General features: G+C 40.4%; 3 protein-coding genes across 9 annotated transcripts; all 3 read right to left on the reverse strand.

Annotated features, from left to right (window-relative positions):
* Positions 1 to 1,052: 1,052 nt before the first annotated feature.
* On the reverse strand, positions 1,053 to 6,342 carry morf4l1 (mortality factor 4 like 1). 2 transcript variants are annotated; one of them, XM_084554533.1, is made up of 12 exons: positions 6,159 to 6,292; positions 5,132 to 5,178; positions 4,969 to 5,036; positions 4,793 to 4,879; positions 4,104 to 4,181; positions 3,987 to 4,012; positions 3,789 to 3,880; positions 3,524 to 3,625; positions 3,353 to 3,441; positions 3,063 to 3,235; positions 1,618 to 1,702; positions 1,053 to 1,537 (listed from the first exon to the last, which is right to left on the reverse strand). In XM_084554533.1, exons 1-12 carry the CDS (start codon positions 6,196 to 6,198, stop codon positions 1,453 to 1,455), a joined length of 972 nt encoding a protein of 323 aa, XP_084410659.1. In that variant the 5' UTR covers positions 6,199 to 6,292; the 3' UTR covers positions 1,053 to 1,452. The 2 variants fall into 2 exon arrangements, with proteins under 2 accessions (XP_084410659.1, XP_084410658.1); XM_084554532.1 differs by lacking the exon at positions 5,132 to 5,178 and having other exon boundaries at positions 6,159 to 6,342.
* Positions 6,343 to 7,063: 721 nt separating this feature from the next.
* pias1b (protein inhibitor of activated STAT, 1b) lies at positions 7,064 to 15,930 on the reverse strand (the record flags this gene model as incomplete). Of its 6 annotated transcripts, XM_084554528.1 has the most annotated exons (15): positions 7,064 to 8,999; positions 9,630 to 9,667; positions 10,100 to 10,239; positions 10,374 to 10,551; positions 10,632 to 10,762; positions 11,373 to 11,533; positions 11,738 to 11,811; positions 12,215 to 12,320; positions 12,400 to 12,534; positions 12,629 to 12,719; positions 13,366 to 13,413; positions 13,589 to 13,673; positions 13,858 to 14,290; positions 14,421 to 14,528; positions 15,895 to 15,906. In XM_084554528.1, 13 exons carry the CDS (start codon positions 14,285 to 14,287, stop codon positions 8,667 to 8,669), a joined length of 1,950 nt encoding a protein of 649 aa, XP_084410654.1. In that variant the 3' UTR covers positions 7,064 to 8,666. The 6 variants fall into 6 exon arrangements, with proteins under 6 accessions (XP_084410654.1, XP_084410657.1, XP_084410652.1 ...); XM_084554531.1 differs by lacking the exon at positions 14,421 to 14,528 and having other exon boundaries at positions 15,895 to 15,930; XM_084554526.1 differs by lacking the exon at positions 14,421 to 14,528 and having other exon boundaries at positions 10,374 to 10,536; positions 15,895 to 15,918.
* Positions 15,931 to 17,364: 1,434 nt separating this feature from the next.
* skor1b (SKI family transcriptional corepressor 1b) lies at positions 17,365 to 23,027 on the reverse strand (the record flags this gene model as incomplete). The annotated part of the gene is made up of 7 exons (XM_084555898.1): positions 21,294 to 23,027; positions 20,865 to 20,958; positions 20,636 to 20,740; positions 20,441 to 20,500; positions 19,778 to 19,852; positions 17,930 to 18,004; positions 17,365 to 17,462 (listed from the first exon to the last, which is right to left on the reverse strand). Exons 1-7 carry the CDS (start codon positions 23,016 to 23,018, stop codon positions 17,365 to 17,367), a joined length of 2,232 nt encoding a protein of 743 aa, XP_084412024.1. The 5' UTR covers positions 23,019 to 23,027.
* Positions 23,028 to 24,431: the final 1,404 nt, after the last annotated feature.

The following is a 24,431-nucleotide window of genomic DNA, read 5'->3' on the forward strand; positions in this document are numbered from 1 at the left end:
CACCTGTCTAATTCAGACTAAGTAAGTCCTACGCTACTTTTTATTTCTGCAGAAAAAAGTAATCTTGGCTGCAGTCACCAACAATTAGCTGAAATAAAGCAGAATACAGTCTGTGCTGCTGATGCTCCAACATCCCAGGTCAACTAAACAAACCAGAGACGGGACATGAGCAGATGATTAGGAAAACTAATCAAACACAAGTTAATTCCAGGAGGGGGAAAAAAAAAAAAAAAAAATGAATGAGCACTGGAGGAAAAACACACATGCTGATGATAACATTAATAACGGCCAATTTCTGTGCAATAAGTCATGTCAGTGAGCAAACACACACAGAAAATAGAAAAGAAACTGGAACCTCACCATGACTACTAACATTTATACCCTTGATCTTTCTACTGTGTTAAATGATGATTACACTCTGTGCTCCTGGTAGATATGTTTTCCTGATTTAACTGGTGTCTGCCGGCCAACCACGTGACCTGTAATCAGCTCCAATAACACACTTCACTCACGACTCACATGGGAGTTCCCACTCACAACTGCATACAAAACTTAGACTATATGAAAATACATTACTTTTGCAAAATGAGCAATTAGTGGGGCTGTCAATTACACAATTAATAAAGTAACTACTATTAATTTGTGATCATGTATCCTGAAATATTGTCCACATCAAGCAGCTTATGTCATAAATGAGCCGCTTAAACCTAAGATATTATAACAGTAATACTTCAAACTGATTACTCGCACAATTAAAATTTCATTAACAGAAATGCACATTTCTGCATTCAAAATTAAATGATTTTAAATGCATTTAAAATTAGTTGATTAACAGAACTTCCTCAAAATGTCACAAAAACAAATCTTCTCTGAAATAGTTGATTATTTGAGCAAAACGTACTCTTCAAATCAAGCGACTTAACAAATAGAAAACTCCATAACACTTATGTGAGGACAGTATATCGTCTGTAACAAAAGAAAAAATAATTCCATCATCCACCGTAGACTCTACTTACATCTAAAATCAGCTTCAAGACAAACACCAACATCTGGAGAGTTAAAGTTTTTATTAGAAAACGATGACAGTCTAAGAGACAAATTTAGCCAGCATCCAAATCAAAAAAACAAACAAACAAAAAAACATTCATGATGAAATCCTGTTTCTGAAGATGTTGATAAATGTTGGACCAACAAAAAGTCTTAGAAACTAAAAAGTGGTACTCAAAAACATACCAATACAGGAAGAGCGTAATCAGCAGCTTTCCACATGAAAGAAAATAAATTTGTCCAGGGATCAGTCTGACATCTTGTTGCGATTCTTCTTTAATAAAAATCAACAGATCTCGCACAATCCTTTCTCCAAAGGCGCCTTGTGAAATCCTTTCGACAGGTAAAAGGACGTCGTCTGCCAACGTCAACGCACGGAGGCTTCAGATCCTGAAATATAAAACCTCAAACGGCCTTGCGGTGGTACTCTGGAGGGGCAACTTCATAGTCGCTGGCATTGAAGAGCGACGCCGAGTTCTTTACAAGGTACCTGCAACGGAGCAACGTTTGTCTCAGCTGCTGCGGACTGATCACTACGAGGCTTTTGTTAAGACATTTCTGAATACTCACTTGAGGAAGTCTTGTAGGTAACTGAGCAGCAGTGCAAGGCTCTTCTCATCAAGAGGAGTGTACGCCAGCATGGCTCCGATCCTCACTTTCAAAACCAAACAATGACAGAGTTTTACACCACGTGACCTTGACTTTTATAGAGGAAAGCTCATTAGAAATACGTCAATACCTCCACTTCACTCATCTCCACAAGAAGATACTTCAAGTGTTACTCTTTTATATCTAATGTGCAAATCTACCTGATGTGTGTGAGAATATTTCTCTTTAAGCGCAAGAGGATAATGTGATGGCTGGCTGAAAAGCTGTAAATGTGGCTTGAATTGTTCACGACGGTGCAGAGATTCGGTTTAATGTTCAAAAACAAATTATAACTTCTCATCATTGAAGCCAGAGTGAATTTCCAAATGTGATCAGAGTTTCAGAACTCATCACGCGCAGACACAGGGGAAATACGTGTCTTTTAACTCAGAGATAACCGCTGCCAGAGTTTTGAAAGGATTTAATAAAAGTGTTTCTGCGGAACATCATGTCACACCGACGCTGACCTTTTGAATATAAAATGTCATGAATATAAAATGTCATCCTTTAATTATTTTATGCTCTTTCATATTTATTGTTAAGGTTCCTCATAACAGGAACGCAGCTCCTTGAGTTATGGCCAAAGACGGGATTTGTGAGGTCACAGTGACCTTGATAAATCACATCAAACCTTTAATAGATGATCCAAAACACACAATAACCAGGCTTCACAAGTGCGCACACCTTTTTTTCTAAGAGAGCGCACGGCTGTGTTCACAATCAAATTCTCATCCAGCTCATGCGAAGCGGTACACACCCATCTACCACTGAAGTGACTGATTAACTCGAAAAGAAATCTCATCTGTTCTCGTAGGATCCATCGGCCACAAAGAGTTTACAAAGAACAGATGTAATAAAAATCAGAGCGTGCTTCAACTAAGTATTAGCATCAGGCAGTTAGGTCATTCAGTGTTTTAGACTTTTATCTTTTCTTCTTCTTCTTTTTTTTTTTACATTAAATGGGTCACACTGGTTTTGAGTGTCATTACGTAGGTTGTCATTTTTAAGATATATATATGCACATCAACTTTCAAGGCCTGACGGCGCTCTCAGAGTTCTGGCTTCCGTCATGTTTTGGATCTCCCTCAATTGTGGTCTGATGTCGAGACACAGTCATTAGAGAGTCGTCGTGCAAAACCAAGTCTTGCAAGAAAGCAGTGAAATCTCTAATGAGTACGGAGGAGATCTTTAGAGATCTCTTTGATTGATTTATCTTTATCTTAAAGTGGAGTTTCATGGCATAAAGTTTCAGACACATTTGTTATTTACGTCATGTCTGCCTCATCCTGATGGCATTTACTGACTCTTTAAAGGCCATTGCTCATTTCTGTAAGACTCCACAGTAATGTTATGTTGAGTGTTTTTACCGAAGAGTCTGAGTAGATGAGGAGCGCCGTAGATCTGAGAGATAGATGTGTCTGGGTGGTTGGCCAGGATGTCTGCGTACTGAGGCCTCTCAAATTTGTAGAGAAGCTGCGTCCCCAGCATAACATTGAAATATTCCCGGATACCAGCGACCACCTCGTTTACAGCAAACTCCCTGAGCAGAGGAGATAAAAACGGTTATTTCTCTGTGGTGAACCATTAACAGATATTAGTAACAGATATAACAAGCGTGTCAGCTTCATAAGAGAAAATGACAAGTAACAGTCTTTACTTGCTGTCAGAGTTTCCTCTTGATTTCTTGTAGTTTGCATAATCTTCAAGCACTGCATCGACATTCTTTTTGGCAGGTAGGTGGAAAAGCTGAAGACAGAGAAGACAAACCATAGTGTAAATACACGTCACAATAGAAACTAATTAAATCCTAAAGTCACTGCTTACGAACCTGTTTTTGCCGTGTAATCAGGTCCCAGTCATCCACAAGCCACGGCTTCAGCTCCTCGGGGATTTTCACTTTGACCTCCACTCGATTTATGAAGGTTTCCTCCTAAACACACAGGAGCAGATTTAATAAATACCACAACCTTTTTACCACAATATTTAGCTCTACCTGAGCTTGTGGTGTTTGTTGTAGTTTCTTCTCATTCTATTACTTTCAGTGCAGATGAGATATATTTGGCCAAATCACAGCAGGAAAAATATAAACTCACACTTTCCACAGTTGGATCGACACGTGCTCTCTTCTTTCGTGGAGGGTGTGTCGGGTCCCCTCCCGAACTAGTCCCTTCTCCTGCTCCAGGAGCTGCACAGACACATAATTAACGGTTATTGACAGCTGTAAATTGAAAGAATTAAATTTGTGATATTAAATCAGTCAAACAGGTAAATACGCAGCATGATATACTCACTCTTCTGTTTGTTCTTTTTGGTTTTCCTGCAAAAGAAATTAGAATTTTTAAGTGCCTAAATCATTTCAGAGGCAGAGGTTCAGCAGTCGACAGATAAAACAAGCGACTTGAACTTACACATCATTTTTCTGCGTAGCAGCAGGTATTTTCTTATTCGGCGCAGCTCCCCTCATTCTCCCTTCTACATAATGGTCTCTAAAAGAAAACCAGACAAGTTCATTTAGTTAAGAATACATCATTTATACCAAAGTCTTTACAGGCAAGCTAGTTATACTGGGTTAACATAAACAGACCCTTATGAAAATGAATGGAGATGGGAGTCACTAATTGCCAAACGCTTCAAAGGTTTGCTGACTTCACCCCCAAAATAATGTTTAAAAAGCCATTTCCCTTTTCATCTTGTCACAGAATTCTCCCATGATGTTCAACTCAGGATTTACAATGATTTGTCTCCTCCTTATAAAATATCAACTTTGCACAAAAGTCAAGGAATCTGTGTTATGGGGATTTCAAGACACAAGATTGCAGTGGGTTTCGTAAGGAGGACACTTTTGGAAACTTAGGATCTGTGCATCTGTGTTTTGGAGATACATATCTAGCCATCACAACTTGACCGTTGTCAAAGCTGCCCCCCTCCCCCACTGACAGGTGCCATGATAATGACACAATCTGTGTTATTCACTCAACCAATGGCTGATTGATGTATCTAGACATAATGCACCGTACTGTGTACTCAAGATGGAATTTAAAAACAACAAAATTTGTATATATTAAAAAAAAATACATAAAAGAGAGACTGAACTTACTGATTGGCCCTCTGAAGCTCTTTCTGTTTCTGCAGATTACTGTCCACATACTTAAGAACTCTGCTTTCAGGAACCCATTCGTCCCAGCTGGAAGAGAAAACACCAGGAAAGAAATCAAACACGGGTGAAACCGTTACTGTACACATGTTCTTGATTTAGCCGAGAGTAAAACTTACTTCTTATTCCACCCACTGTAATGAATAAAGTATTTGATTTGTTTTTCCTTGATGTTTATCTTAACACACTGCAAAGAGAGGCACGATTCAATGTCAAAACACACATCAGAGTCACAGAGGAGGATCGCATGATCAGAGAGACAGGCTAACTAAGGCAGCCTACCTTAGCTTCGTAGAGCAATGGCCCATGAAAACACAGCACTCTTTCACCTGAACAGAGTGTTGGTCGATTAAAATCAGCATGCGAGTAGTCCACGTACAGTTGAACAAAAACAAAACTAAACTACACAGACACGGCTTCTGACCAGAAGCAATTAGCATGTAGTACTATTTGATAGATTCTGATATGTGAAACATTTAAGAATTTAAAGTCAGACATCCAAGGACAATACTTAGGCTCAGGTTTATGGCATCCACTTTCATGGTCAGACTAATCCTAAAGGCTAATTTACACTGATTGTGCTGGAGAAGCAGATCTGAATGGATGCACTACTACTAATGTTGTTAAGCACAATTTTCAGGGCTCCTTACCAAACTGAATTTACTTTACTACTTTCTTCTGCTCCATAGTTCAGCTGTATGTTAAAACAAACATTGCTCTTTTTGAATCAACTAAATGTACTGGACTGTTATAATTTAATTCCAGATTAACTGATAATTGCTAAAGATGACCACGCTAGCCTTGGTCCAGCTAATCATCTTAAATACATCGTGGACTTGCATATAGCAGCAGAAATACCTGATAACAGCGAGCAGTGGTTTTTATTTTTTGATTTTTGTTAAAAGATAACTCGGCCCCACAGTAAGGCCAGCTAGGAATCAGCTAACCATTAGCTCAGTGAAAACAGAGGTGAGCGGTTAAATCCATAAAGAGCTAACGCTGCATGAATGAAACGCTCATTTTATTTGGCTTGAACAAGACTAAAATTGAAAGTGCGAGCCTTTTTCTAGCTAACACCGAATCATATAGTAAATACAAGACTAAGTCGGTAACTAAAGCGGCGGATAAAAAAATGATAAACCCTAATTTTGTGCTCATAGCAACAACAATAAATGCTAATAATGCTAGCCGTTCTGCGGCGGCGGCAGTGTTTGTTTCGATCAATGGCGAACATTTTGGACCTTTCCAGCGGCTCCGGCACCGGTCGCCACCGCAGCTCCAGCAGCACAAGACACGGGCAACTTCTTACCTTCTTGAAATTTAGGCTTCGGGTCCTGTTTCGGCGCCATTCACGGATTAAACTATCAAAATATGGGAAAAATCGCCAGCTCCCATTCCAGTTTGCAACGGCGCCGCTCTCTAAAAACGTCATGACCAACGCGGTGACGCAGTAATTGCGCGACATAAGGAGCGTCCATTCACCAGTATATACAGTCAATGCCATTCACCTGAAGTACAATCTCAAAATCGGGTTAAAAAAAAATGTGCTTTGTAAAATGAGTGCTTCTGGCGGAGGTTTAAATCATTGGTTGAGGAAAGTAAGTTTCTGGCAAAACCAACAAATACAACTAATCCCTTTTAAATTAAACCTATGATTTGGATTCCAGCCCTCCTTGTTGTTTCGACAAGATCCATTACTACATGGATGTCTAAATTTTGTTACAATCATTAGCATGAATATCATGTAACCATACTTAAAGCCTAAATTAAAGCCTTTTAATGCCTAAATCTTTGAATTGTATGTGTAACTGCAGAATGTAAATTCTAATATTTTCAGTGCCGGTACAAGATTAAGATTATTTTCTGGTGTACATGTTACTGAGTCAAGATACGTTTTATTTTAGAGAACTCAGAAATGAAATGTTTAAGTTTCTTTGCTTGATATCATTTTTGCCATTCTCCATTTTATTTGCACTACAAGCTTTTTCCTCTGTTTTGTTTAAGCGTATTATAATTGCCTCACTTTGTTACTTTTATGTAAACTTTTCTTGTTTTTCTGGGTTGCTGTACATAACTTCACCACACCTACAATGTCTTACGGATCCTCTAACAGAGAGCCAGACAAAACTGAACTGTCCTCAGACCAACTACAAACATACACTTTCTTGTATGGGTTTAATTCTTACAGATATCAAACAGCACAGTAGACCTTGAAGCCGTTCAAAATGATCAAAGCGTCTATTGAGTTATTGACATCATCTGATAGCAAAACAGACAGGAACAGAAAATGTTACATGTCAAGCAACAATGACATCTTTAAATAGCATTAATTATATAATTACAAAAGAAATATCACATACAATGACAGCAATGCATATCCACGAATCAACCAAATGCTGAAAATATATATGATAATAAATAATCCTAACTGTAAGCACAAGTCAAAAGAAATAAAGAGCGGGGAGGCATCCATAATAACTTCAATGGTTTTCAACTTCTCGGCCAATATGCATATTGTGATTCACTCAAAGACTAAGCTATCACAGTTATCTTAAAGGCTGTTGCAAATACACTAAACACAGAGAAAGGCTGTGCATCCTGTGGCCTCACTAAGGGACAGCGTAGCACTCGAACAGGTGAGCTTTCAGGTAATTTGCAGAGACATACAAAGCTGAAAACGACTCTTTTAAGTGTGACCTGTGACGCTTCACTGCTTCACAAACTTTGTGGGGAGAAAAAAAAGAAGCAAGTGCTAAATTCAAACATAAAGACATAATGAAATAAATCCACTTACACTTAGTGAACAGCTTTAAGTCTTTAAATTAAAACATTAACTCTGCGTGAACTAGAAGATAGTCTCGTCTTGAAAGTGGAGCAGAATTTTGTCAGCATCAACACTTCTCTGTAGTTTTCTGTGTATGATTTTAAGAGCAATAGGCAAAATAAAGCATATAGTTTAAAAAGAAAAAACACAACATTGAAAACCTTAGATGGATATAAAGGTCCAATTGTGGGTGCCTTTTACTCACTCAATGCTAAAGCCTGATCTCACAATACTGACTTACTCCCAATTTCTATGTACCCAAGGTACAGTCCCAACAATAAAATATTGTTCATGTCTGATTTGACTGCAGGAAGCGAGGAGAAATAGTTATGTCAAGAGAAGGATCTAGCGCTTGCTTTTCATTTCTAGTGGCAACAGTTCCTAGAGGCATAGGGAATGCTTCTTTTAAAAAACAGCACACATCCAACATAACTTACATCATAAATAATTCCTTAAAATGAATGACCACAGCATGAATGTCTCACAGAAAAAAACTACAGTGATGGCAAAAATGGCCAGATCTCTCTGCTGTCAAAACATTTTGACAGAAATGATGCCATTTAGAAAATAAAGTGTTACACATTCTCCTGTTTTGCTGTGACTTGCCTTTTGTACATCTATAACAATGCCCATTTTCTTTATATTCTAAATATTTATAAGGTGTCACCTCTTTAGGTTCTGTGCATGTATACTGAAATAATGCCATCGACATGAAATATTGAAACAAAACTGTAAAAACCAGGTACAAAAGGTACAATATAATCAAAGGACCACATGAAGAGGTGTGAAAAAGTCTTCAGTATTCACAGAAAAATATCAACTGAAGTAACTCACCGGACAGGAAGCGTCCTAAGTTTATATACATATGATAAGTAAAATTGAAAATAGATTTTCCTCTCTGTACATAGCACTGTATTCTTTCTTCTTCCTCTTCCTTATTTACATAGAACTCCTGTTCTTGAGGTCTCCCTTGTCGTTCAGTTCTGTGTGCATCTAGTCAAGAGAGATAACGTCAGATATGGAGCCATAAATGGCCGCTGCCGCTGCAGCTTCCACCGAGGACCTTGACAATCCTGAAATGCTGTGGCTGTCCCTGTCTCTGTCTTTGTCGCGGTCCCGCAGACTGCTGGAAGACACCAAACTACTGGTGCTTCCACTGTTGCTGCCTCCATTGGTGGCCGTCAACGTGCTGCTCCCGGGGGTGCCCGGCTGCTCCCGTAACATCTGAGTGGAGCTGTAGGGCAGGTAACGGTTGAGGAGCAGGTCGTGGTCCTCTGAGGCGGAAGCTGATGCAGCAGCTGCAGCAGCCATCACCATGTTGTAATGCTGATCAGAAAGAGAAGAGTGGAAGTTACTCAACAGCCAAATATACTGTACAGCAGTATGATGCAGCCTGACTGCACCACCTTTGACTTGAGAGGCTCACAAAACGTCTAAACGGCTACAACAGCTAGTAACTGGCTGAGTTATGAGTGTCACTTTTAAGCTTTAGCCTAATAATGATATGCAAAGAATTCAAGCTCTTAAAGTTATCTCTTAAATGAGGTGGAGTATCTCAGATATGTCAGAATTATTCATCAAACCAGTGCCAATAAGGGAACATTAAATTGGCTGTAGGACTATTAAATTGGGTGCAGAGTTTTTTTTCTCTTATCTGTCCGTCGAATCAAAAAGGTGCGTCACACTCATTCTGACAAGAATTGAGTCTGGCTATACCCTGCTAGTAAATACTAACAACAGATACCAATTACAGACAGCAAGAAATACATAAATGAACCTAGCACAGCCATCACTGAATGTATTCGAACTGTAGTATGTATGATTAATGCAAATACTTTTTTGTATAAGCCCTTTGAATATTATTAAATGCAACACTTTATCACTAATTCAGTAGATTCCTAGCAGTAGGATATGTAAATACAAAGTATAAGACACCTGGTGTTGGAGCAAATATACCTGATTGTCGCCTTGGAGGAAGGAGAAGAAGTTTAGATCTGCAAGAAAAGGAAGAATGATTCAGTTAATTCATTCTGGAGACACATTGACAATACTGGCAAATACATCTACGTCCAAAGGTCTTAAAACTGAATCTGCATGGCTTATGTACAATGAGTGAATGATTGATATCTGTATTCATTCTTGGTGTCCAGACCAGCAGTGAAGCAATCTCCCCAAACTACACTGTAAGACAACAGGGACATAATCCACCATCCTGTCACCGTCTTGGTATCCTGGTAGTCATGTGATAGGGTAATCGCTGGTGTTTTATCATCGGGACATAATGTTCTGTTCTGTTAGGATGTGTTGCTTCACGGACAGGAGTGGACAGGATGAATGATTACTGAATACCATCAATAAAATGCCATGGTTGTATTAAGACTTGAATAAAATCTAAACCTATCCTATAGGGCAGTTGACATGTATACCTGGCAGGTCACTTGTTGTGTGATAATAGTGGCGGTAGTCCTGGATAAGAGGAGGAGGAGGAGGAATGTAGCTGGTCTCCACAGATGGCATGCTGGGAGCTCTGGTCACAGGAGAGGCCTGGCTGTGCAGATTCAGCACTCTGAGAGGAAACAACACCGCATGAGGTTAGAAAAAAAAAAAAAAAAAGAAGCATCCGGAAAGAGCCGAGAACAAACATCCCAAAAATATAACAGTTCAGTGCTCTCACTTCCTGACTTATGTGCGGAGACTTACCCCTTGTTTGGAGGTGGAGAGACGGGTGACAGCGACGGACAAGCGCGTTTAGGAGGTGGCTCATCGTCTAGCTCGTCCTCCGAGGAGCTATCCAGTGTCAGATCAATCACATCGACTTTCTTGCTGTTGTCACTGGATGACCCCCGTTTCTTTTCATGTGTTTCTGTTAGAGACAAATCTGCGAATAAATGGCAAACTCACACAGCGCTCACAGATCATAACGAAGACTAGATGTTAAGCGTCTGAAATGTTACGTACCGTCTACACCGTTGTAGGAAGCAGACACCTCCTGTACCTCTTTCTTTGACCTCATGGGGGCCCAGTTTCCATCTTCTTTGAACTGGATTTCATCACAGTCAGAACAGCTGTTCAAGATTTCCATGAACAACCTGTGAAAACAGCATGTTATTTCAATACCGTTACATAAACTTGAGTACTTTAACATCATTTGAAACTCAAATTTCAGCTGTGACCCAACGTCACCAAGGTATTAAAAGACTAAACGGCAGATGAAAAGTAAACCTCAGCAGGGATTTGGATTATTGGGAGATCCTGTGCAGAGATTCAGACCAGAAAGAGCACTGTGTATAAATAAATAAATAAGTAGAAAAAAAAAATGTGAAGGCGTATTGGTTCAAGAGCCCATGAGACAACCGATCCAAAAAGTCTGTTTAAGTAAACAGTGCTTTATGTATTATGACTACTTCAATCTCCGAAAACTGACAGATTAACTCCAAAAATATCCTCTTCAAACATAATCTACCAAAAACATATGATGTTAAAATTATACCAGGTTCTACTTTTTATCCAGACAGCCTTTGAGCTTTCAATGGATCTAAAATCTCAGCATCTTTTGACATATTCCACAATAACAATGGACACAATAAACAATACAATACAAATTTAAACTATAAGGAAACCCTAAAGATAACTGCAGTCACATTGTAAACCAACCTGTCACAGTGGGATCACACTAGAGAAATCAAGTGTAGCGCTCACCCGTCAATAATTAGGTGCTCATACGGTGCCTTCTTGTCACAGACAGGACACACCCAGGTCGGTTTCTTCTCATTCATTTGAATATAAAGTGTAGCATCGAAGCACTGAAGGTGTGAGCATGTCATTGCTCGGCAGGGGATCGTCAGCCTCATCTTCCCCAGCTTTAAAACGAAGGACAAGACGTGTCACTTCTCATAACGGTGTGAAATAACACTCAGTTTTGTACAGAATAATGCAAGATTAAAAAGAAAGTAAAATAGTTATTAAATATGAAGTATGTTATTTCTCAGTAAAATTGTAACTTAAATACTATACTTGTCACAAATATCTACAAACTAGTCAGGAGAGTGATTAATAGTATTTACAGGACAAAGGAGAGAGACTCGTAGACTGGTAGTAGCGATCTCACTTTCGGGATCAGCTGTCAGTTTCTCTTTGACTGAAAGCACAAGCAAAAAAAAAAAAAAAAAAAATCTTAAATTCAAGTAATACAACAAGAACCCCTTTCAAGTTTTATCTCTGTAATTTCCCACAAATCACACTGAATAAAATTTAAAAAGGAGCTTCACATACAGCAAACAGTACAAAAATATGACAGAGAAAAATGTTTTGTGTCAGCTCTCTCGTCTTTATCAAGAGAAGGAACAAAGGAACATTTACAGAATTTCCCTTTTTTGGTTCTAAGTTAAGCTCATTTTTGCTGTAACCGTGTGATCAACAGACAAACAAAATGTACAGGAACTACTCCCCGAAACTCATGCGATGGCATTTGAAAAGTCCTGCTTCTAGATAGTGGTCAAACAAGTTCTAGGAATGTGCTAACAATAAAGGCGGTTACTCACTCAGGGCTCTGGAGTGGTCAGGATTCCTAATTCCTTTGGCCCGTAGTCTTTGCAACAACACCGCAGACGACTGCTGCCTCACCAAATACACAGCCATGGAAAAACTCTAACAAAAGAAGAAATAAGTCAAGCTGATGACAACTGTTTAATATAGTTTGTTACTTTTAACAATAAACTTATCTTACCCTCCCAATTTCTGAAGTCCATGACACCACAATTGTGTTGGGGACTGTGGTGGATAGTCGGACGAGAGACGTTATATTAATGGGCCGGCTGGGCCTTTTTGGTTCAACGCCATTTTTGGTGGGAGGAAGATATCCCTGCAGACGAAACACACCACACAAAAAAATTCAAAGACTCATACTGCACCGGAAATATCAGAAGAAATGTAAACAACAAACTGTTTGGACTCACCGGGAGATTACATGGCTTGCCATTCACCTTCACACACAGGTTGGGGGGGAAATGATCCTCCTGGGGACAGCTGGTTTCTGATAAACAGAATCTGAAAATGGAGAATTTAATGGCATACATGATATGTTAAAGCGTTGATGGACAAATGTCAAAGGCAATTTGTTTCTGTTAAGTTACCACTTTCAAAAAAAGGTTGGCTTTCTTGCTTATTTTACCATTTCAGTTGTGTCAAGTACAGCCGTCACCATCTATGATATAGGAGAGCACTTCTTAAAGTACATCATTCATCAGTTTTTAAGTCATTAGGTATTCTTTCTCAAGTTGACAAATATGTTTGGGTGTTTGGCTGGACTGTTTCATGTATTAGGCTGTTTTCATTTTATAATTGTTTGCTTCAATGTGAATAAAAACTCGAACAACAAAAACATTTTGTTCCACAAGAACCTGTAATTAAGGTAATTCAAGTCCCTGTCTTCGTCATTTATTACAACTTATAACTTGAAGTTAATAGATGTAAATGTACCTTACAGTTAAAATTTAGATTTAACTTCCTAAATCTGAAAGAATGAGACTAAAAGGGAATTTCTGATGATGAAGATTTTAAGACTGGAATGACACATAATTGTAGTGAAGTGGCCGGTTAATCTGGTAGCTTCAAGGTCAATAAAAACCAAAAACAAATAAAGTAACTTCAGGTTTAAAAACAAGTGCTCTCAGTAAAATTGTGTCAGACATACCTTAACTGGACCTGAACAGCAAAGTCACATTTGGTCCCAGATATGTCCCTAAAGAATAAATAAAAAGGCAGGTCAGGCTGGACAGAACGGCTTGGTTTTGAATGCTAACTGATGTAAGCAGTGAACTGTAAAAGAACATGACAGGAACAAAAATGTCCCAGAAGTAGTTTGTCTTCTCTTTGACAGCTTAAGACAGTATGGACCAGGAAGCTTTCTCACTTACATGGAGCTGCTGATCTGTTGAACTTGCTGCGGTGTTAAAGCAAAGGCATAACATGCTTCCTGGAACCGTTGACTGTTGTCTGAAGCTAGGAAAAGAAAGCAGATATAAAAGAGTCAAGAATGGAAACCCGCAGGAATGATATGGCATTAATGAAACTGAAATTGAACTGAGCACAGGTCTGAAAAGTTAAATTTCAGACATCTGTGATCTGTGATCACAGTCAGTTTGTACACGGCCATGTCAGCACACACTAAGCTGAGCAGGCTCACCCAGACTTGTTGGCTTAATGAGTTCGTCCAGCACATCGTAGAATGGCAATCTCTGGAGCTTGACATCTGGGTGGACAGGGTGCAGGGCGGAGGGGAGGTGAGGCAGACTTAGCTCATGTTTAGGCCCGAGTAAAGAAACAGGCAGCAGCGGTGACGGGGAACCGTGGCTGTCAAATCCCAGCTGGGCGAGGCCAGCGGGTAAGCTGGATGCAGAGTGAACACCGGGCAGAGCAAGGTCCACCGGTGAAACCATTTTGGTTGGGAAGCGCCGTCTGTAGAGCTCTTTTATCTTCATCTGAACTGCAGGACTGCAACCGGCCTTGAGTAAGTGGAGAGCTTTGGTCAAAAGTTCATGTTTGCGTCCGTGCTTATTCCGTCCCGCATACCCCAGCAACACTTGGAGCTCAGAAACTCGAAGGCTCATTACCATTTGCTGGTGAAAAAAATCGAGATTGGAAAAAATGGTCAATAAAAACGTGAAAAAACACTTTCCTAGTCAGATATAAAGAAATAAGTTCTACTTCAGACTTTAAAAGATTATTGTTAAACCACATTGGCTTTACTTTTAGGGAATAAAATTGAATCGTCCACACCCAGACATGTTAATCTCTGGCACACGGAGCAGGAAGATCTGTATTCTTTCTTTGGTCTTTGTCTGGCTGCTATTGTGTCTCAATGAAAAAAAAAACAACAACAATAAGGGCATCATCATACAGTATATTTAACAAAAACACACTCTGCGGTGACTTTGGCAGAGACAGCATGTTGGCAAGAAGCAGAAATGCATTTTTTTCCCCATCAGTATACTTTTTCAAAGCCTTAATTCATAAAACAGGAGCACATGCTGCAAAGAATAAAATAGGGTGTGGACATCATAACAAGGTTACATCGGTACAAAATAAAGGAATCTGATACACCGGAGACATTTCCTTGAGACAGCGCCAGAGTTGCTGATTTAACTCTCTGGCAATGGTAAATAAATAAGTTTGTATAAACACTGCTTTAAACAATTAATATTTTAAGCAACGTCAACATTAAGAGGACAAATTGTAATTATGTCGCACACAAGTAATGAACAACATGAGCCAAAGCCTTTAGTAACTGTCAACATCTTGATGATGCTTTAAACTGGCCTGTAAACAATGTGGTGGCGCACAGCTATGCAAGTTTTAACTTTTAATACAATTAATACATGTGGGAACTCTTAACTGATAATAAACTGAGTACATTTTAGTTGTACAACACTACAAAGACTTACAATACAGCTGATATGACTGAAGCAAAGAGGGAGTGTTAGTAGTAGAGGTGTTAGTTTAGCAGGGGCACAGATCATAAAACAAACGTTTCAGATTGTAAGGTAGGTGTTGCCTGTCAATTAATAAGCAATTACTGACATCAAAACAGAGGAAGGTGACAGGAAACAACACTTGATTTAGTTAGAAGACCTCAGCTAACACCGTCTGTGTGCTGGCGGTGAAATCTGACAAGACAAAACTTCATTATCTGGTGTGTCTGAACAAAAATGGCCAACGTGAGCTAAATTACAGCTGACGTGAATGTAGACAGTGACTATATGCCGTTGACAGCCGTCGTATGTCAAAACTAACGCTAATGCAACTTAACCTGCGGTTGGATTCCAGGGAGTAGACAGAGCCCACTTCTAAACGGACACTGCATTCCGCACGGTGGGCTACTGATAATGACGAGAGACTAACATTACAGCGGCGTTGGGTTTAAAACGCTGGCATGAGTGAGGGTTTTATCATTTGTAAAGGCGATATCTGGCCTTATCTGCAGGTGAGCCGCAGAGGCAGCCTAACGGAACGTCGGCAACAATAACAAAGCTAATGCTAACGAGCTAGCCAGCCAGCTAACAGTGTGTCTAGTCCCTTCCTTTCTGCTGTTTTGTTAGTATATGGTTTGATAACAGCTCCCTCCATGTCTTTACTGTCAAGTGCTAATAGTGCTGTGATTTGAAATTCAAATCTCAGCGTGTGAAGCGCCTATTTGTCAAGCTAATACAGGGGCTCGCTTTACCTTCAGTTCCGCACTCTCCGCCATCTTGTTGTACTGGGTGCGCAGGCGCAACAGCCGCCCTCAAGGGACAGATCAGATTCAAAATCGTCCGTCGCTCGTTCTCAGAAACATCCAGCAGGGGGCGCTGCTGTAACACAGAAAACCACCACACGGCACAAAACATGACCCGAATCATCATTAGTTGAAATAGTTTTATTCTGCTGTAAGAAAAGGACAAAAACTGAGACACCGTCCGTTCAAGGTGTAAAATATTGTTACTTTATTGTTACTTTGCCTATTTATATTTCTTCTAAAACAGTTAATTGACTATGTGATTAGTCCACTGAGCTAGAATGAATGACCGGCATCTTTTATTATTATTAATTTATTGAGCACAAATAAAGGGAAATATTTCTAGGTGATTTCAGTGTGAGATTCTCAGTAAGACGTCTTATTACTAAATATTAAAAATATTCAGAGGTATCGCCAAGCTGTGGAAACATCCGATTGGCGGAAGTATGAACAACCAATCGATTAATCGATACAAACAATAGCCGTCAGTAGCTTTCTTCCATATGTTTACCCCTAAGAAAGGTTTTTGTTTTTGTTTCATGGACATGATGGCCTTTTCGTGCTAATACAAAAAAGAGTCATTTTAAATTCAACACAGTGAGGTGAACGCTGCACTCACATCCTAAAATAAACAGTGTAATCACTGGATTATGGACTATATTTCGCTGTTGGATTGATTTCAACTTGCATAACTTGTTCAGAGCGAAACAAACATTCCTGTTGACCGCACTAAAGGCGCAAACACACGTTTCTTTTGATAAAATGATTTATTCATTAGCGATGGAAACAAATATTACATGGACAAATAGGCTACTCTTAATAGAATATGTTACTTACACGGTCGCAGATGCACTAATTCAGCCTATACTGATTTCTGTGTTTGTCAAGTCTTCAAAAAAACAAAAAGGTTTGACCGCTACAAATAAATTTATTGTAGGCCCATTTCAATGCAGTTTTTTTTTCTTTTTTTGTGGTAATTCCCATCACTCGTTTAAAGTGCATAACATCCAAAGTAAACTACTGGCCTGCAGAGAAGAACACAGCAAAAGTAGTAGGCTTATTTACATTACTGAGAGGATGAAGAGCGATGATTCAAAGCTGCTGACAACAGAAAAACTGAAACAACCCACCATTACAACATACATAAATACATTGTCATTGCACTTTGCCACAAATAATAATCAATGGTTTAATTTCAGTAAAACAAATTTCACCGTATATGAGATGGTTACATGGATGCTGAGGGTGGGGATACACATTTTTTTTTTATTTATTTATTTTTTAAATATTACAAGTAGTAATTACAATTTAGCCTCGTTTCTGCTGGATTCCGGGGAGGTTTTCCGTTTTCCACGGTCTGATGTCTGACAGAAGCTGCAGATGTGTCCCTTGGTCCTCTGTCCTTTAAATATGTCTGATTCACGGTGGCAGCAGAGGGGATTTAAAGGAGCAGGATCCGGTGCAGTGACGAGGAGTTAACATCTTGCACGAGAAATGGTGCAAAGCGTCGTGAGCTTCTATGAAGAAGGAGATCAAACAATCAATAGTGCACGATGCAGGTTACATAGTCTGCAGTTGTGTGAGTTAAACACATTTATACAATTGTATGATGGAGCGACTCAAGGCTGTTCAAGAATTAAAGCGTTTAACTTGCATGACAGTCTGTGAGATTCTGGCTGCAGAAATATACATCATGCTGATTAACAATGATCTTTAACCTTTGTCTTTCTGGAGGATGCATGAATATGCAAAATGGCAGGGTGCGATAAATATGACTATGTACAGAGCACTAATAAATAGGATAATTTATGTAAATTTCATATTAATTTACATAAATCTCTGCATGTAATTCACATGTTGTAAAAGTAGCTATGTGAACATTTAACTTCAGCTGTGAATCCCAAAAGTTTCCTTGTGGCCTAAAACAAAAACTGATTTCAAAAACTGAAAGCCCGTGTCTTTCCCTTTGCTTTATTTGTCTCACCTCTGACGATGTGAAGCTGCTGAACCATCTCCTCCCTGTACGAGAGTTCCCTTTTCATTTGATCCTGAAAATTATCTGGGGGAACAAATGGTGGGCAGAGATTTGATTTTGTGCTGCTGAGATATGTGGACCCCTAACATTTAAAAACAAAACCACCAATTCCAGTAATAAATATTGTTTAGTTAGCTGCATACCCGAAGATACTGGCAATAAATTACAATGTCAACGTAAGAATGAACCAAGGCTGAGGTGAATTTAATCTGACCCAAGTCTCCTTTGTAACTCGAGTATTAAACTGGCCGGACTATTGATCAGCCTGTAGGGGGCGCTGCTCTCAAACTAAAGGCTCCACATCTTCACAAATACTATAAATCAGGGAAAGGACATACTTTAAATTGGCATTTAAAATATTCAACCCTAACCCTTATCAACCCCCCCTTAACACTGAGTTAAAATTTTCCTTTAAATTAAGTATTATTTGTAAGAATATCTCTTAAATAAATAAATGATAAATAATGTTTAGAATCTTTTGTTGATGATCACTATGTTCTTGTCTCTATATGTTATCAGTCTTGTAGGCAAACAGTGCACACCACTGGGAAATTAGAGCACATTGATTAATCATAAATATGTGGAGTAATTGTAGAAGAATATCACAGATAAACAAGTTCTGCTGTTCTGTCACTCGTCCTAAGGCGTGTGTCTAAAACCCAACTACACCCAAAAAGTACCTGATACACAGTATTTGCTGTCTCAAGCACAACTTACTGCACAGATTTACATTTTATAAAAGACAACTAACTATGAACTGACATCATATTTGCTGACATTGTTGTTTCCCAGAAATTAACAAATGAGCGTTTTACTGAACACAACAATAAACTCTACAGTGGTTTCAGTCGTAAATTAATTTCTAAGATGCCCTTCCTACTTTGACATGAGCAATGTTGCACACAACAAGTCATATTAAGATATTTATTTAGATAAAAATAGTAAATAAGTATTATCCATAGGCAGCCCTGTGTAGTTATTTATTGCCATATCTGTTATAATTGTGTGTCTTTAGTAAAGGAACCATTTTAATCAGGTAACTTTACATGACAGAGGCTAAGATCTGACATTTGAAATAATTTTCCAAAATATATTTTCTAAAATATTTGCTGCCATATCCACGAGCACATCACCTATAGTATATTTTCAATTAAAATTAGATGAATGAGACATTTCTGGAGAGAAGGTGGAGGATGTTTTGGAGTTATTATGTTTTCGTCACAGTCAGACTGTGAGTGGTGTTTTTTATTTCTGTACTATTCACCTGAGATTCATCTGATCACACACCTCATATATTCAGCTGCTTCTTCTGGGCATGGATACGGTTTTAAGAATTATGATCTTTACAGAACCTGTCTGGAGTTTTTAGAGGCGGTCCAGATGGTCTAATGCATCCAGTGCAGATGGGAATTTTCTCTGATATTTTTCATTGTGGTCATTTGAAAAAAAAAAATTTAAATCATATAGTTTGATAAAAGACTCTCGTCCAAAATGTTAAACATGAATTAAAGAGGGCATTATTATCAACAAATATATTTTAAAAGCATTTCGTACACACTGACTCAGTGTTGCACCAGATAAAAATAGATATTTCTCAGCTCTGCTTCAGCACATGTGAGATGGATTTGACCATGGCATGGCAAGGGTCATGTTTTAGCCTCAGTCACAAACAGGAGAACCACTTCACACAGCATCAGAAAGACTTTTGAGTCTGCATGTGTGTGTGTGTGAAATCTTTGCTGTGATGAATAAAAATAAATTGTGTGAAAAGTGGCACAGTTGCAGAATTTAGCTTACCTTTCAAATGCTGAAATTCACGTTCCAGCTTTTTCCTCAGCTCAACTTGCTCTAACAGCTGCTTCTGTAGCTCCTCTAAAAGGCAGGAAAAAAATAGAGGAGGAGAAAAGATATGGGGCTTCTTTTTTTAAATCAGCTTCCATCTGGGACAGTTTTCTATTTTTAATGACAGTGATGAGGACACCATCATCATCATTTACACTGAAAAATTCAGAGCAGGTCTTCCTGGGCCTGCACTCAAGAAAAAAAGGGCTATATATCTAATTTCATAATAATAATAATAATAATAATAATATATAGTAATAATAAGTAAAGGCGTTGTCTCATTTGGTTTAAATTTAGAAAGGAATTGTTTCAGCGTGTGAAAGTGACGGTTAATTAAAGGTCGCTCCAATTCAGAAATACAAGACTCTGGCCCCAGGGCTTTAAAAGTGGTTGGAGATGAGTGTCAGGATGTGGCTGATAAAACCTGATTAAAATTTAGTTTGTAGAATTACACGCCAGTATAACAATATCTAATAATATTTGCTTAACATCTAATATCTAAAAACAGGTTTGGTATAATTCTGTGAAATTAAATAGGAGGTAGAATGTAGCCTTGATATTTAATAATAATAAAAATATAAAAAATATTTTTATATCTGACAGTAGGACACCTCTTACCTTTTGCCAGACTTTGTACGTCTCTTTGTGTTGGCAGAACTCTGGCTGGCGCGTCCTCGCCTGAATACACACAAAATAAATTAAATTCTTCTATCTGTAGAAAAGGGGGAAAAATAATACCAGACCCGTATATCTTAAAGCAGAGCTCATAACAAAGACAGAAAAGTCCTCTTTGCTGACCTCGGAGTAACTTACCTTCATCGTGCTCTCGCTGGTTCTCCTCTCTGCTTTGTTCATTAAAAGATTTCGTTTCGATCTCCTCCACTGTGGAAGACGGCTCTTCTTTACTTGCACTTTCATCTTAAGAGAAAATAAATCGATGTAATTTTTATTTTATCTATCTGCCTTGTCTATTTTTTATTTTTTTTTTGGTTTGCTTTGCAGCTTAATGTTTTACCAAAAGCAGATTAAAAAAAAGTCTAACCATTTGTTGTAAGTACTCCAGTCTGGTAATTGGCAGGTCTGAACTGATACGGACTGCTCCTTTGTTGCAGCTCACTCCTCTCCGGTGTGTAAACCTACAGAAGAAAGAATCACCCCTACTTTGAGCTTTGGTGAAATAATTAAAATGAAATTAAATCTAGAATTAATAATTAAAAATATACTCTACGTTGACATGTATATATTTTTATTTAGAGAAATAATATATATATATATTTCAATGCTGTGAACATGCTCTTTGTTGTTTGCTGTTACACCGTGTTAACATAAAGGACAAATCCCCACACAAGGACACATTTATCTAAGTACACACAAAAAAAATAGGAAAGAAAGAAAATCACTTGCAGAGAACCTTGAGGAAAATATTACAGTTTGTGTTATCGTCAGTGTTTCTCAGTTATAGGTGACTCACTTCAGTGAAAGACGCAGCTATGTGGGTCTCTGATAACTGCTTGCTCTGCAGTTCTCTTTCAGAGGACTGGGCCACGTGTAGGCTCATTTTCTGGGAATTAACCAGACTGCTGTCCTGCATGCCTTTGGAGTCCGAGTCGTTTGGTGAAACACTGTGCGCCAAACCAGGAGGAGTCCGAGGACGCACCGAGGACAGAGGCCGGGATTCCTCCTCCTCCTCTTCGGGTGTTTTGTTTGTCTCCACGTCCACGTCCGGATCACCCTCGCTGTCCACGCACGGGGACACAGACCGGTAGCTCGAGCTCTCGCTTAAAAAATCAGGTGATAAATAACCCGTGCGACACCCGTTGTATGCGCCCCTGTTGCCGTACAGCTTGGCGATGCAGTCGGCGTCTTTAATGACGGGCCTGAATGCGGAGACGTAGCTGATTTTCCGGGGAGGAAGGGTCACCCCCTCCAGCGGCCTTCCCTCGTCCCCTGACTTATCGTCTTCGTTACGCATGGACTGGGTGCTGGAGCATCGGTCGTTGTCAACCATGCTGTCTTTAGAGGTGTTGGTGCTCCGGTCGCTGTTCTCAGAAATGTCCATGTCAGTCTGTCTAGGAGCACACAGCAGCTCTGGTGGAGGTTTGTGCTGAGCCTGGGGGTATGGAGGGATGGGCAGCGCGCCCGCCGCGGGCCAGAACATGGGGAAGGGGTGATAGGCGCTGTCCTTGGTACCAGGCCACAGGACACCCGGGAGGCCGGCTTTGCTCTGCTCGCCCATCATACCGTCTTCTTTCTTCTGGCACAGGCCGAAAGCTGGGAACCCGTACGGATGAGGGAAGAGCGGCGGTGGGATCTTTTGCAGCATCCCAAAACCTTTGCTGGGCACCGGGATCACTGGGTAGCTGCGAGCGCTCGTCATGGGGCCCCGGTTGTCCTCGCAGCTGATGATTTTCGCAGGTACTTCGGGCGACTCTCGGGGACGGCTGTGCCCGTGTGATTTTAACTCAGAGCTGGAAGATGACCCACCGCCGGGCAGCGTCCTCTTGCGACTGCCTCCGTTGAACATGGCCTTCACGTCTTCCCACGCGTGTAATATATCTGTCTGACCGGCTTTTTCTGTTAGTTTGAGATGCCGCCTCCACGAATTAAAATTAGCTGCGTCTGGCTGCGTGTACTTGGACTCCGGCGTGCGATGCGAGTGAAATATGAATTTATTTGGTGAAAAATACATGTTGCAATAGGAGCACTTGATGCACTTGGCCCTGGAGCTGTTGTATCGGGCCGGGATGAAGCTGCCTCGACTCCCCCAGGCGCACTCGTGGGTGACATCAAAGGCAAAATTTTCTGGAAGTTTAGGAGGCGAATGAGCTCCTAGGAACGACTTACAAAGTCTCTCGGCCTCGCGTTTAGTGATCATCCCACAGCGCCTGGAGGAGATTGGCATCGCCCCGGCCCTCCTCAGGATCTCCAGCTGGACAGGGGTGCACTGGACGCAGGTGATGCCCAGCGCCACACGACGGTTGTGAATCTCGTTATAGCTATAATTCTTCAACAAGGTGTTAGATATCTGCGCAAGGCAAAGTCTCTCCTGGCCGTCTATCACCAAAGACACGATGGGTATTCCGTACAGCACCGTCTCCCCGACCTGGTTGGGTTTCAAGTTGGTGGTCGGGTAGGAAAGTTCTTGTTTGGAGCTTGGCGAGGAGCTGGAGTCTCGCCCCGCAGGTATGGAGTCCATCCTTGGAGGCCTAGAAGCTGCAGAGGCAACATTTAATATGTGAGTCAAACGAATCAAGCAGAGCTTCATAATAAGCTTTTAGTTATTTCAGGCCGGGGTGCAGGCCTTTTAATAAAGTTGCAGGGCGTTTTATATTTGAGCTCCATCTTTTAGGATAAAAACACACCATAAGTTGTGTAGGTAACTTAGCTTTAATGCGCAAACTCCACTTAAATGAATTTGATTTGTTTAAAACGCCATCCCTTTTACTGTTAACAGAACTCGATTGTTTGAAGGTTTAAGTTCGGAATAGTGTCGTGAAATAATTTTATAGACTGTGCGTAAAGATCGCTAGAAATGCCGTCCAGAGGACATCGGTTCCCAAAACTCACCTTTATCTTTCGCGCAGCTCCCCTTCGTTGCAAATGACAAAGCTGTGGATCAGGTGGATGTCGGAGCGATTCGAAGTCTGCGCTGGAGGACGTAGAGATGTTTGCTTAAAGAGTGGGACGCAGTTGTCCGCGCAGCACCGCCTCCCTCCTGCTCTCCGTCCTCCTGTCTCTCTCTGCTCCGCTCTCGGTGTGTGCGGAGGGTTTGTGTTGCGCCACCAGCAGCAGCAGCGTCCACATGGCAGGCAGGCTGTGGCACAGCCCCCTCTACGACAACGACAGCAATCAAGTGACGGCAAAACTTATGGCAAGGCACTCCCACTCACAGAGGCAGTCTGCATTGACTATGGATTCATGACCAATGAAGGTGGTTTGATCTGAGTGTCTGGTCTTAAAGCAGCCTGCAGGACCACATGGGTAAGATGTATACAAAAGGGGTGAAATTATTAACTTAAACAGTTTATTTAAAGCTCGCGTGTTTAAATAAACGACACATTAAAGGGCTTATTGTGTCGCTCATAACGCATTTAATTAATTCTTTTGCACTTTCCTTTTCAAAAAACGCATGTTATTGAGATTATGCGCAGAGGAGGCTGCAGTGGGATTTGGCATCCCGCTAAAACAGCAGGGGCCCACTGACACAATTGTTGTGCGCATGGAGTCAGGGACCGCTGATGAATACGGAGTGCAGGCCTCGATCATGTGTCGGGTTCCCACGGACGCGCCGTTTACAATCTATCTGGCCTACACGCGTTGTGACAATAACCAGCTGCTCTAAAGGTCGCTCCCTGTGATCTGCGCTTAGTTTCTTCCCCACGCTGAAAGAAAAGTGGGATGAGACAGGAGAACAACGCGGAGCCTTGCGCCAGAAGCGGCGCACGTTTAACTTTTTAAAAGTCAATACAGGTTTGGGTTAATCGTTTTCATCTGGCGCGGCGACAGGCACAGATGTAATATTGATGAAGGTAACAGGACGCGCTCCTGTTGGCCCTGTTATTGACTGGAGTGGGACAGAGCTGTACAGCAGTAATGACAACCTGTGCGT

This window comes from Chelon labrosus (genome assembly GCF_963514085.1).
Source record: "Chelon labrosus genome assembly, chromosome: 11".
Lineage (NCBI taxonomy): Eukaryota > Metazoa > Chordata > Actinopteri > Mugiliformes > Mugilidae > Chelon > Chelon labrosus.

Bases quoted from the DNA above. Each gene is read 5' to 3' on its own strand.
- morf4l1 (XM_084554532.1), bottom strand. From the start codon at position 6,314: ATGTCGCGCAATTACTGCGTCACCGCGTTGGTCATGACGTTTTTAGAG. The intron at 4,880-4,968 runs GTAAGTTTTACT...TTTCTCTTCCAG, and splicing joins TACAGTGGGTGGAATAAGAA to CTGGGACGAATGGGTTCCTG. The intron at 1,538-1,617 runs GTGAGTATTCAG...GCTCCGTTGCAG, and splicing joins TACCTACAAGACTTCCTCAA to GTACCTTGTAAAGAACTCGG.